The 14,451-nt window shown below is 32.4% G+C and overlaps 1 protein-coding gene across 1 annotated transcript in view; it reads right to left on the bottom strand.

Moving 5' to 3' along the window:
- Nucleotides 1-1,212: 1,212 nt before the first annotated feature.
- LOC108546416 (RNA-binding protein Nova-2) overlaps nucleotides 1,213-14,451 on the bottom strand; it is a 70,120-nt gene continuing 56,881 nt past the window's right edge. The window contains exons 5-6 of the mRNA XM_017898480.1: nucleotides 7,656-7,836; nucleotides 1,213-2,012 (exon numbers count right to left, since the gene is read on the bottom strand). Coding sequence (XP_017753969.1) covers nucleotides 1,971-2,012; nucleotides 7,656-7,836 — 223 coding nt within the window. The 3' untranslated portion in view covers nucleotides 1,213-1,970. The remainder of the gene's footprint in view (nucleotides 2,013-7,655; nucleotides 7,837-14,451) is intronic.

The raw sequence follows: 14,451 nt of genomic DNA, 5'->3' as shown, positions 1-14,451 counted from the left end.
CCCTTTGGTTCTATGGTATTCGTATTATATAAAAATCTAAGGTATAAGTTAAAAACCACGGTAGACCCGACACGATTGATTGGAGTCGATCGATCGCTGGACCACGCCATCTTCGATCCGCTCTCTTCTTTTCTTCGTGTATTTCTCTTTTTCCTTTTTTCCTTTTCTCTTTTTTCCCCTTTTCCTCTGTCCCTGTGATTTCTCCTCTCCGTTTCATTGTTTTCTCCTGCTCTTTTGCCTCTTTTCCCCCGAATCGCTTCTCCCTCGTCGTGTTTTCGGCTAATTCGAATTCGGAACAGCGGGATCGACGAGCGGCCAACAGCATCGATCGACACCCCTCGGCGCATACGGCTGATCTTTTATAAAAATATCCAACTGTCTAAGTGCCGCGTCAAAAGGATCAAGTCGAATAATAAAAACGGCTCTTCGACTGTCTGCGAAGACTTCGCGCATGATTTGTCTTTTGGCCTCGAGTCTGATAATAAATATAATAACCGAAGGAGGAAGTCCTCGCAGTGGCGGAAAAATGGATTAAGACACGTGGATCTTTCAGTTCCGTGGTTCACGATAGTCGAGTGGTTGTACGAGAAGGTACGGTATTTTATTTTTATTTTTTTTCAACAGTTCCTCAGGAATCGCGGAATCGTGGAAAATTTCTCAAGGTCTGTTTCCGCCCTGCCGCCGAATTTCGAATCGTCCTCGAGTAACTTTTTATTATAACATACCTACCTAACTAGCTAATTCTTGAATTTCGTTTATAATAACTTGCATTTTTTTTTCATTTTCATTTCCTGTTAAATTTACTTTTATATAATCCTCCACGAGTGTGCACGTGTTTATCGATCTCTGTTTTATTTATCATTTATACACCGCGATTACCAGCCGGCTCGCCTGTCCGCGAGAACCGTCCGTGCAATGGCGTTTACAATTTCTCGTTTCACGTTTCCACGTCTTTTTTTTTCGACTTATTCATTTTCACTGTTAAGCCCAAAACTACAAAAATAATGAATCCGGGTTACGGGTCGATAACTGGCGTCCTGTCGCTTCTCTCACTCCCTCTATATATATCTCTATCTCTCTTTTCTCTCCTCTCCTACCGTTCTCTCTCCCTCTCTCGAGATAAAGGAGTTCAGCGTCGATTAAATGGCGGAAAGTGCAAATCACGAGCGTTGTACAACGTTGTGCGTCCACTCGTTTCGCCCTCTTCTGTAATCGGTCCTTTGTGGACGATGCGGCACACAAAATATTGGCTGTTTACGCTACAAACTGTCTTTGATGATCACATGGTGGTCCGCGTATCCCGGAATTCGTGTTTCATTACTGAAGCTTTTGACACTACCGTGACGGCAACGCTATCTATTAATTCAAGCCGAGAGAGACACTACGTTACCCTACAGACTGGACGAGAGGATACCTCCGATTTGTTGACGGTACCAGTTAGTTCTCTTTCCCGTAAAGATTGCCGGTTATTATATTGGACGTGAAAATTCGAAGGGGAACCTGTGCAAGTACTCTCGTTCCTCTATCTTTCTTCTTTCCATTTTTTTCGTTTTTCTCTTTTTCTCCATTTACTTTAAGAAACGTGTGTGTGTGTGTGTATTTTTGTTTTTCTCGATTTACGTTTATATCTATATATATATATCTATATATATATATATATATCTATATATCCGTATATCTATATATATACAGACAAGAATTCATCCCCTCTTTGTCTTTCGTTTCCCATGCTCTGTTTTTACTAAAGCGATCGTTAACTATGTTTTGACATATTCTGCCCTCTGCTTTATGAATTCATCAAGCCGGAAGCGGCATGATTTTTGTTGCTTTTGCTGTCGCGGTGGCGTCGATGGTGACGGAAATTTTGTTGTTGTTGGTAGTTGTGGTAGTGGTGATAATGGTGGTGGTGGTGGTGGTAACTGTTGTTGCTGTAGAAGTTGTTCCTGTTGGTGGGGTGTACTTGCTTACCATCACACTAGAAGGCTAGGCGTCAGCCAGTCCTCATCCGCTAGCTGGACCGCAACCAAGAACACACTTTACCATTTGAACACACAAACGCTGGTTAAGTCTTGGTCCGAATTTCAAGAAAATAATAGAAATATTCTCGACAACTTTCTCTCCGTCATTCCCTCTCTGTCTTTCACGCTTCGCTCGTGCACTCCACTCTCTCTTTCTCTCTCTTTCTCTTTCTCGTGATCCTGTCTAATTCTAGAAACCACTCTACTCGCCTCGCTCTCTCACACACCCGCGCACACATATATTCTCTCTCTGTCTCTCCTTATGATTCTCACGTATTCTTCGCATTCCAACACACGTAGACTGGTCGATCTGAATCTACCATTACCGTGACTCAACCTCAATTGCTTTCGATGTTGGAAAAGTGTGAGCAATTAATTAGAGACAATATTGCCCTACGAATCGTGTTGCTCGGTTGCTTCGATCGACAACCATAGCTCAGAGGAATGTATCAGTGTGGTGTGAACGTTTTCAGATTATTCCGCTGCTCGAGCAATTCTCGACTATTCTCTTATGCACCGATTATATGGACTACGGATAGATTTCAATTCCAATCGAGACATCGGCTACGACACCGTCGATACAATGCAACTTTCGTTCAACCTCTCGCTTTTGTCTCTTGCGTTCCTTCCATTCGCTTGCAATTTCGTACGCAACGACGATACCCATTTTAGAGCTACGTTCTCCGGCGACATTTTTCTGGTCGAATTCGAGGTTGAGCCAGGTCGTAGATGCAGTTTCCTTGATGCAAAGTGATATTTGAAAGTAAGGATAAGCCAGGCCGTGCGATGATAGTGGTAGCGATCACTGTGCCTGCGAATCGAAATATGTAAATAAAAATAATCCCCCGAATGATCTCGAGTATCTCTCCTGTTTAATAACGAATAATTCGGCTCACGATTCCATAACACGCAATTATGATCCTCCATATAGGGACTCCTTTCGATTTTTCCTAATCACGGTAAGAAAATAGTCATTTTTCTATACATCTTCGTCGTTTTTCTTCATTTCTATTTTCCTGGATTTTCGTCGATTTTCTGGAATTACGTTTATAGGTGGGAAATGTTAAGCGAGTTATTCGTTATTAATTTATTTCTATGTATATCGTAGTTGCATTTTATATGTATCGAGATATCACGTTTTGAAATTTTTAATTCGTGGAAATTTTTATTTCAGCATTTTTCTGTATCATAAAGATCGAAGAATTTCATGTTCTTTTGCCTTCTGATTTTCGATAACTGGAGATAACTCAGCGAGATACTCGATTTTGGTCAAACAAAGCCGAATAAGCGTGTACTTTCAGCCTCATATATCTTCGAGAAGTATTCGTGCATATTAAGCGTCATGCAAAAGAAGTATGAGAGTGAATGTAGTGCTTAGGTACATGTCACAGGTATTCTGTAATTTTGGAATTTGCATTTGGCATAATCATTCTATCTTTTCTTAGCAAAATTTGCAATCGAGCATATTGAAAGTAATTCATGGAAATTTTTATTTTCTTTTTTTAGGTAAAAACGTCAATCAAAACGCTTCGTACTAAAGTGTGCGAATAATTTTAATTCGATAATTTGAAAAGCGTTCGAATTATCTACGTCATAGCAAATATTAACGTAATATTAAAATAAAAAAAAAAAAAGAAAACTGGAAAGCCAATTTTGTATAATAAATATAACATACCAAAAGTAAAGAAAAATAAATTTAAAAAAATTGGTAAGCAAATTTTTATCTGTTTATAATTATTTTTCATATTTTTTATCTTTTTTTCCACGATTATCATGAAACATATTGCAAGTGACTCGTAAGAGTTTTCGTTTTTTAAATAAAATCAAATTAACTTAAACTCTGTAATTTTGTATGAAAATATGCGAGTAATTTCAATTTATTAATTGACTAAGCGTTTAAAAAATTATGCTATAAAATTATGTTATAATTAATACAACATACCGAAGTAAAGAAAAATTAGTAAACTAATTTTTCTACTCTTGGAATAATTTTCTCTAATTTTTTTTCACGATTATCGTGAAGCATATTGAAAGTAATTCATAAGGATTTTTATTCAACGAACGAAACCAAATGAATTAACCAAGAATTTAGAGCTTCTTACGAAAATGCGTAAATAATTCCAATTTAATAATATGCTAAGCGTCTGAATTATCTACGTTATAACAAATATAACATAGCAGAATGAACAAAAGAAATTGGTAAGCTAACTTTTGTCTGCTTAGTACTATTCTTCGTGTTTCTCTCACGATTATCATGAAGCACATAACTTGCACACATAAGATCCTTGCAAGTTTGAATAAATTAAAGAAACTGTATATAAACATACTTAATTTGTTCGAAATTCATGTTCAAAGAGATCTGATTGATTAAGTGAGAAAATGATAAAATTCCGAATGTTAACTAAGATACAAAAATATTTACTGCGATGAAAGATTCTTATGCAGGATCTTGATAGGCTTTATAACTCTTTTTCACTAGTATTCCCTCATCTCGAATATGTATCGTTAGGCCCTCTTATCTCTTCAAATACATACTGAAATTAGAGAAAATACAATATAAATTTCTTATACCACTAAAATGTGTTTAAAATACAGTAGTTCCATCATACGATTCCTTAATTAAATTAATATTTCCTTAATTCTTACAGGTAGAAACATCATATGAAAGATCAGGTACATCAAAATTGATCAATTCTATTGTTTATCAAAATTAAAATAAATTTGTTGACATAAATAAATCACCCAGTTACCATTTTGAATATAAATTTTCTGTTTACGATTATTACAGTATAACTTCGTAGCTACATTTACTTTTTAAAATTATTTTAAATATCGTATATATTGCTTACTGACAAATATGCATTTATGGATCATTGAGATCACTTAGATTTTAGCATATCATGTATTCCTATGCATCCAATTGAAAAGAAAAATGGAGTATTAGTTAAAGACGACTCGTTATTGGAAAATACGTTTAACTTCAATTTACCCCACACCCTTTGCTTATGAAATAATAATCAACAATTTCAATAATTAATAAATAGTCAATAATAACGGAAAACAATGTGAAACATAATCGAAGTAAAAGAAGCACATCGCATTACTTCAAATAAATTAGACGAATCGCATAACATTTCCACTTCTAGCAATGTTTGCATTTCATCAAATAACAATAATTAAACAATCTACGTCTGAGTTCTCGTAATGAAAATTCTGTGCGTTTCTCGTAGCATTATACAAAATTACTTTCAATAAACTGTCAAGTCACAATATACTCAATAAAGTGCTTAAAAAACAGAGCTATGTTACAATCTGTTAGCAACTTTACTTGCTTCATACTTAGCAACAGCTGACCAGCAGTATACTGTGATTGCAAATACAAAATGCAACTAAAAGTGTAGTAATGATTGTACATTTCAATGCAATTGTAACAACCATAAACTAATTGTCACGAACGAATCCGGGAAGATCGATATTCTACGAAGCATCGATGACAGCAAGATTCGCAAACAAATGATAATGAAAATCATGCAACTGGTTGTAACCGAAAAAAAAAAAAAAAAAAAAAAAGAAAAAAGGAAAGAAAAAGGAAAAAGAAAATTCATTTTCGAAGCAAATTATAATTATTGAATTATAATGAATATGACTAATGAAACAGCGTATACAGAGGCAAGTGATCAGAAAAATGTACTAAAATTCATACAGGTAGGAAGAAGGGGTGTGGCATTCATCGCATAACACATGACAAACACATGAAATAAACGCAAAAGAATTATATATGACTCATTCACGGTGATAACGGAGATAACAGTCGCATTAAGAAGCCACTCGTAACACGAATCGCAGTCAACATCATCCAATCATCTCAACGAATCTTTTACTGTATACAGAAGCCAAGACTAGATATTGTAAAACTGTCAGTATAATTTGATCCATTCGTTTAGAATTATAATAATCGTACAAATTGTTGTATATGCTTCATTTTTGCAGTGGAAAATATTATTCTTTGATTTACTGAGCAATTATTGAGCTCGAATAATTATTATAACATTAAATAATTTAAAAAAAGAAAAGAATGTTAAATGTTGATATAATTAATTGTTGAATAAAGTTTCGAAATAGAGTATTTAACACTAAACCTACGAATGATCGAATCACCGTCCTTTAATTTTTAATTAAAAATTTTACATCCGTTGCAGTTGCTACCATTACACGACTTTGCGATTGTTTTTATGTTATAATTAACGTAGAATTAATTTTTTCATTTTCCATTCCTTTTTTTATGAGGTTCTTCCGAGATTTATACGAGTTGTTCGTCTATTAATTTGATTCACCCCATAAAATGAAAAGTAGAAATATTCATTTTAACACCCTTATCTTGTAACATCGAGCCACCCTCGTGTGAAAAATTAGAATTTTGATTCGACAAAGACAGAAAAAGGTTGATTTGAACTTCAATTTCTTAATAAATTTCTTAATAATAATAATAAAAAATTGGCAGGTCCGTTTAAAAAATTCTCAAACCTCCCCTATCATTACAACTACAACACCACCACTCTATACCAAAAATTTGAACTTCAATTTCTTAATAAATTCCTTAATAATAATAATAATAATAAAAATTACGTAATTCCATTTAAAAAATTCTCAAATCTCCCCTATCACTATAATTATAATACCAACACTCTATACCAAAGATTTGAACTTTAATTTCTTAATAAATTTCTTAATAATGATAATAATAAAAATAAAACATAAGTAACTTCATTTAAAAAATTCTCAAACCTCCCCTATCACTATAACAACAATACCACTACTCGATACCAGAGATTCGAACTTCAATTTCAGTTTCAATTCTTCGTACTAGGGATTACAAAATACAAACTATATATAATACTTAAATAATTATATATTACTTCATAATAAAAATTGTATAACACATTCGAGCAGCTCTCATAGAAGACACAAAATAAGAGGTTAAATATCAAGTATTCTAACAGTAAAATTTTAAGCAACCACAATTCGTCCTACACCTGAGGAACCTGTTCATATGAAAATTAAAATGGCGATATCCACCATCTGTAAAAAATACAGTAACGTAGTAAATATTTTTATCGATTTCAACAAACGCTATTATATTACAACTAAAAATAAAGAAAATAAAAATTCTCAAATCGTCCCCCATCAGTGCAACTACGATATCACTTTCTCTATACCAAACGACTCTTGTGCAATACTTTTGGTAACCTTAATACCCCGAGCAATTACTTCCGATAACGTCCGATAACGTTCTCGATAACTCTAATCCCTCGCGAGATAACGTTATCGTTATTCCTAATTAACCAAAACACCGCATAAAATCACCAGTAGGCTCAGTGTCAAATAAAAACCAGCCATATCGGCCATTTTCCTTCGCAAAAGTGCGCCATTACCGCGTATGCGTTCGCAACGATGCATCTCGACGCATACTCTACATCGGGACTCGATGGACCCGCAGCTTCCCAACGAATAGATCAAAAAGGTGAGACTTGATGCAAGAACACGTAAAGCGAGATACAGGTAGTACACCGAGTAAAGGACACACGTAACAAAGTATGCAACGCGGACAGGAAAAAGAGAGAGGAAAGTAATGGTTACCTGGAACTGTTGCATCGGGTAGGCCATCATTTGTGCCGGAGGTGGTGGTGGTGGGGGTGCGGCTTGCACCCCTGGGGGTGCCGTGACCGTCGTGGCATGGTGTGGCGGTAACTGTGGTCCCCCAGGTAATCCCTGGCCCCAGCCTGCTGCCGTGCCAGCAGCGTGGACACCCATTCCCATTCTGCATTTACACAAGTTTCTGCTTATAATTTTCGTGCAAATAAACAAGTCTGTTCGAGAGCATGGAAATTCTTGAGAATTTGGGAAGTAAAAAGGAGCAGTGTGCTGGTGTACTGAGACTGATTCGAGGGGGGGTTGGGTGAGATAGGAGTGGTGTGTTGGGTGTACGAATAGGGTTGGTAGGGTGACGTTATGGGTGGAGTAATTGTTTTAGAGTCGCTTGCAGGGAGGGTTAGTGTTGTTTATGGAAAGTATTGTGATAAATTCAGCGTTGCAAGTTTGCATTGTCTGCAGAAATTATTATGAATTAACTGTTACTCATAGAAATAATGAAAAATTTAATATTATTGCCCTAAATTGTTAAAAATATAATTTATACTCCAGAAATTACTGTAAATTTAGTGTTGCCTGCAGAAATTATTATAAATGTAACATTTCTTGTAGAAATTATTGTAAATCTATTATGGCTTGTAAAAGTAATGAAAAATCTTATATTCTTGCCATAAATTGCTAGAAATATGATTTATATTCTAGGAATTATTGTAAATTTAGTGTTGCCTGCAGAAATTATTGTAAACTTATTGTTGCTTGTAAAAATAATGAAATATTTAATATTCCTACCATAAATTATTAAAAATATGATTTATATTCTAGGAATTATTGTAAATTTAGTGCAGCCTGCAGGGTTTATTATAAATTTAGCATTTCTTGTAGAAATTATAGTAAATCTATTGTGGCTTGTAGAAATAACGAAAAATCTAATATTCCTGCCATAAATTGTTAAAAATATGATTTATATTCCAGGAATTATTGTAAGTTTAGTGTTGCCTGCAGAAATTATTATGAATTTAGTATTCTTTATAGAAATTATTGTAAATCTATTGTGACTAGTAGAAACAATGAAAAATCTAATATTCCTGCCATAAATTGTTAAAAATATAATTTATACTCCAAGAGCTACTATAAATTTAGTGTTGTCCGCAGAAATTATTAAGAATTTAGCGTAGCAGGCAGAAATTACTGTAAATTTATTACAGTTCGTAGAAATAATAAAAATGTAACATTGTTACAATAAATTACTAAAAATCTGACCTATTTCCAGGAATTATTGTAAATTTAGTGTCATCTGCAGCAATTATTATGAATTTAGCGTTGTTTTAAATAATAATTAGAAATGTAGCATTGCTCGCAGAGATTATTATAAATTTAGTATTGCTTGCCAACGACATTAAAAATTAAATGTTCTCATAAATTATTATAAATTTTGTGCTATTTGTAGAAATTATTATGAATTCGACGTTGCTCGCAAAAATGATTAATAATCCAGTATCCTTTCTAGAAATTATCAAGAATTTAGTATTACTCGTAAAAGTTATCCGGTACTCAGTGTCGTATGCAAAAATTCTTTTAATAATATGCCTAATCGTTTAAATCATTTAATACAAAAATTTTTTAAACTGATTTATGTTCAAATAAAATATAGCATTTCATTTTAACAATCGGTAGAATTTATATGCCGAGAAAAGAGGGTAGAATCGATACATCGACTGTTATTGACCATTCATTAATATCGACTGTTATTCGCATTCACATGGTGGTGTGTCATTTAAAATTGTTAATAACGCTTAGTAGCAAACTGACAGTTTTATATTGTTCTACATTTACGTTCTAGCGTTGTAACACGAGATCCTTCATGACCATGAGTTATGTAACGTCAACGCCTACTTTCTGATAACAATTTTAGCATAATTTATGAGCAGTGCGCGAACGCGACGAATATCGTAGGAATAAATTTATCGAATAAATCAAGCCCCTGCAATATTTCTGGACTAATAAAGATTAGAAGGTAACTGGCAGCTGAACGATCGTTACCTTCGCTAATTAAAGACCCCCGATCGTTCACCTAATTTTGTTGATTTTCTAAAGAAAAGTTTATCAAATATTTATTATAGCGTGATGTAAGAAAAAATTTCCTCGATTTTTTCACACATGAAACCTTCGTAAACTTTATTATCGATTTAACCGATCATTATAATTTAAATAATATTATAATAAAAATAAATTTTGATAAATTTTGAAATAAAATTGATTTCACAGATTACTGTTCATTCGATAGACGAAAATAAAATATTCAAGACAATATACTGTTCCTAAAACTAAAATTTAATTAAATTTATTTATAATTAGACAGATATTGACAAATTATAATTTATTTTTATAATTAGACAAATAATTCCTGATATTATCTTTTCCTAAGTATTCCTAATTTTCAAATAAAATTATATTTCTTAGATATCTTTCATTTGATAATTAAAAATCAAATTTTCAAGTTTATACATCTTTTTACATTTAAAATCTCTTTAAATTTATTTATAATTCTACTAAATTCTATTATAACTTGAATAATTATTGAATAATTACACAATTTATGGTAATTGATGAATAATAATTAATAAATAATTTTATTATAACTAACATAATTTCCAACAAAAATTTTTAAAAAGTTTCCTCAATTTTCAAACAAAATTATACATACTTTCCATATTATTCATCTAACAATTAAAACAAAATATTCCCACTTCATTTTATGCCTACTAAACCTGTAAAAATGGCGGATTTCAAATTTCCTGGCAAGGCACGAATATATCTAGCGAAATTAATATTAATCATTATTAAAACAGAGATATAATCATACATATATACGTATTCACTTGATCGCGCAATCTTCGTTATTATTATCCAAACTACTGCATTTATGTCGAGGTTATAGCCGAGTAAGCCTAGTGTTAAACACTGGAGCCAAGCTTGCCAACAATTTCACCCCAATTTGAATACCACTAAAACATCCCCTAACATTAGCCCTGAAAAATATACTCGACTAGGAAGCAAAATTACACACTCGTCGACCATTACTATTCATTCGACACCTGAAAATATTAAACAATTCGTTAACTGTTTTTACGACGAGACTTAGAGGCGCCATAACGAAAACGTTTTATTTTCCCTCACGGAACGGTTTAAACATAAAATCGCACGTTCCAGATTCATGAATATATGTATCGTTACATAAAGGTTTCAAACCTTTCCCGTACGATGCACGCAACTGAAAACTTCAGGTTATCTAGGATGTGTTACATTACTGGTTTACAATCCTGGTAATGCTCGAAAAGCATTCGGGCACGGTCTTTAAGGGTGCCATTTCACGGATCGTAAGAACGCTGAAAGATATTCTGCTTGCCAGAAAGCACCCCGTTCGTTCCTGCCGCGTAATCTCTAAAAATTGCGCGATCGGCAAATGCACAAATTCGATTTGATGTCTGTGTTAAGGGTGCACCCGTGTACCACTCGCTATTTCGTTTAACAATCCGACAGGTTGGGCATCCTATAAAAATTTCGCGAGTGAAATTACCGTCACGCTTTATGTCCCCGCCATCTCGTTCCATTTTTTCTCGCAGGGTGGCAGAAAACTGAAATTTTTTAGTTAATATTCAGCTTTTATGCCGGTAATTTCCGTCAAAATTTAACGTACGTACTATGTATTAAGTCTCTGTAATATCGTGTAACTGGGAAGTTGTATACGTGTGGTATTAATATTTAAATAAGTTGTTTTATATATTTGATATTTTAGTCTTGTAACTTATTAGGACACCGTTAAATTAAATTCCATTCAATTTTTATTTATTCAATTCTTCTGGGTGTCATATCGAGGAACTTTGGATAGAGCAGCTGCTAATTATAATTCATAAATTAATCCTCGAACGCGTATCAAAAACGTGAAGCTGATGAAGCTTTCTAAAATTGAGCAATGCAAAATTTGTTATTACGTATTTCGAGTACCTGGAATTATTTGATATATTTGAAATTTTTGAAGCTCTGTCTTTTAATTAATAATGTCTCCTATGTTTGTAAGTAAAATATATGAAATGTATACATTTAGCGCGAACCTGACGAAGTTCTTTAAAATTGAGCAATGCAAAATTTGTTATTACGTATTTCGAGTACCTGGAATTATCGTATATTTGAATCTGTCTTTTAATTAATAATATTTTCCGATGTTTATAAGTAAAATATATGAAATACATACATTTAGTCAGGAATTTATAAGAGTACATAATGTAATTACTATACGATGCATAATTATTTTGTAGAATTTAGATGGCTTCGATTATGGCACAAATAAATCAATTTAGTACATGCTATAGTAAACGTGGAGCAAGTTAGGCGTAAATGGAAATTTGAATATGGTTAAATGTAGCAAAGGGTCTGCGAATTTCGGTGAACTGATTTGATGTGGTGATTTAGCTTTTCATTAAATACCTTTGATTAAATGTTATATAATAAGCCAAGAAACCTAATTGGTAATCTTTTTAAGAACAAGATCAAATTGTTTAGTTTTCAAGAGAAATAAAATAAACTACCTCTTTTATGTTCAACAGCCAATTTTAATATGAAATAGTTTTAATCGTCTTACCTTTAATCAGCTTTAATTATCTTAAATTCTATAGATGCTCATTAAAAGGTACCAATGGCCAATCACTGTGAAATTTAAAAGGGGTGGTAAGGGTAAAAGGTAGGCCCAAATATAAAATTTTAGCTGCGAAGATTAATTAATTTTCGATATTTATATAAGTTTTAATTAAATTGAGAACTTTTCATACTGATATATTAAATTCTGTCTATAGGGGGTTAGGTTAGATTAGATTAGATTAGGAGCATTTGTGAAATGTCACAATGGTGTAAGTAACTCTTTCTACCCTAAATTAACACTGTCATTATTGTAAAATCGACTAACTAATAATTTAAGATGATACCAAAAATTTATCATTAATCCCTCCATTGCTAACCAATTGATACATAAATCCTTAATAATTATACAAGAATTATTATAAACCGATATATCGACCTCATTTGTTTATGTTAAGTTCATCATATAATAGAGAAAATAATTAAATTATATTATAATTGTATTCAAATTTATTTTAAGTAATATTATAATTGTATTATAAATATCCTTCCAGTAATATCATAATTGTATTATAAATACTCTCTCAGTAATATAACTATATTATGAATTTCCTTTAAGTTGTATTATAATTATATTATAAACATCCTTTAAGCAATATTACAATTGTATTATAAATATCCTTTTAGTAATATCATAATCGTGTTATAAATACTGTTTAAATAATATTATAACTACATTATGAATTCTCTTTAAGTAATATTCTATTACTTTATTAATTCTATTACGAATATCCTTCAAGTAATATCATAATTGTATTATAAATATCTTTTGAGTAATATTATTATTGTATTATAAACATTCGTTGAATAATTTCATAATTTTATTACGAATATCTCTTGAGCAATATTATAATTATCCTGTAATTAATTTATCCTGTTATAAATATCCTGTATTTCCAAAAAGAACGAATAGTACAATTTCGAAAAATTTATTTCTGAGAACATACCTAAATCATCATACTATTTTCCATATGTACCACCTATTCGAGGCTGGTACTAAAAGAGTTAATATTTCAGAAACTAATAAACATCCAAAGCTAAAATTTTATACTCAGACTCCACTCTCCACCCTCGTGCCATAATCGAAAATCGAAAATCGAAAATTCCCTGTGAATTCACCAGTAGTGATTTTCAAAAGATACTTCTGATTCGATTTATTCAGAGCATGGATGTCGGGAATTGTTTAAAAATAATATATATGACTGGCGTTCCCTTAGCTTTTGCGTCGTTTAAATCTCATAGGGAGTGTAAAATGACGGATTCGACCCTTGAGCGTACGATGCACACAATTGAGAGCTTTAGTTTATTTCGAACGTGTACCATTTCTACTTTACAGTCCCGAGAATACTCCAGAAGCATTCGGATACCCACTTTAAGGGCGTCATTTCATAGATCGTAAAAGCGTCGAAAGATATTCTATCCCAGAAATTACCTTGGCCTTTATACTATGTGATCCTTAAAAGTTGTGCTCTTTTGTGCTCTACACATTCGCAGGTTACAGTTTAAAGCCGGCCGGTATTTACTATTTTACGACATCGTCAAAATTTTCAATTAAATTTATTCACCGTTTTATTGTGACCATTTCTCAAACTCTTATTCCGATATAATCGTTTGTACTTGCAAAATGTGTTATAATATCATGACAATTTAACATCGGACTCTGACAGAGCAAAATTCGTGTTCTTCGCTTTGTATCTAGGTCGTTGGAGATAACAGTGTGAAATATATTCATTTTCATCTCCTTTTTGACATAATTTTCACGTGGTATAGGAGAATAAAATATAATCGAGCAATTTTTTGAATTTATAGAATACACCCTCTAAAATTAGAGAAATTTACTTGTCTTTCTGAGATTTTATAACTTAGAAATTATCTTTGATGCTTGGAAATTTATTAAATAATTAAATTGTACGTTAAAAACAGATTGCAATAAGAGACAGACTAGATTTTAGTTATTATAAGAAATGAACACTTCTGGAAAAAACTAAAAATTCTTTTTATATTTTCAGAAAGTAGCGAATAGTATATATTTTAAGGAAATGTATTATACTAGGGGTGGTAAAACCCTTTTACGATATGAGCCATCCTTCAA

The sequence above is a fragment of the Eufriesea mexicana genome, unplaced genomic scaffold (assembly GCF_001483705.2).
Source record: "Eufriesea mexicana isolate 0111107269 unplaced genomic scaffold, ASM148370v2 scaffold4744748689, whole genome shotgun sequence".
Lineage (NCBI taxonomy): Eukaryota > Metazoa > Arthropoda > Insecta > Hymenoptera > Apidae > Eufriesea > Eufriesea mexicana.
Note: the sequence above shows the minus strand (reverse complement) of the source record. Positions and strands in the feature narration are given on the sequence as shown.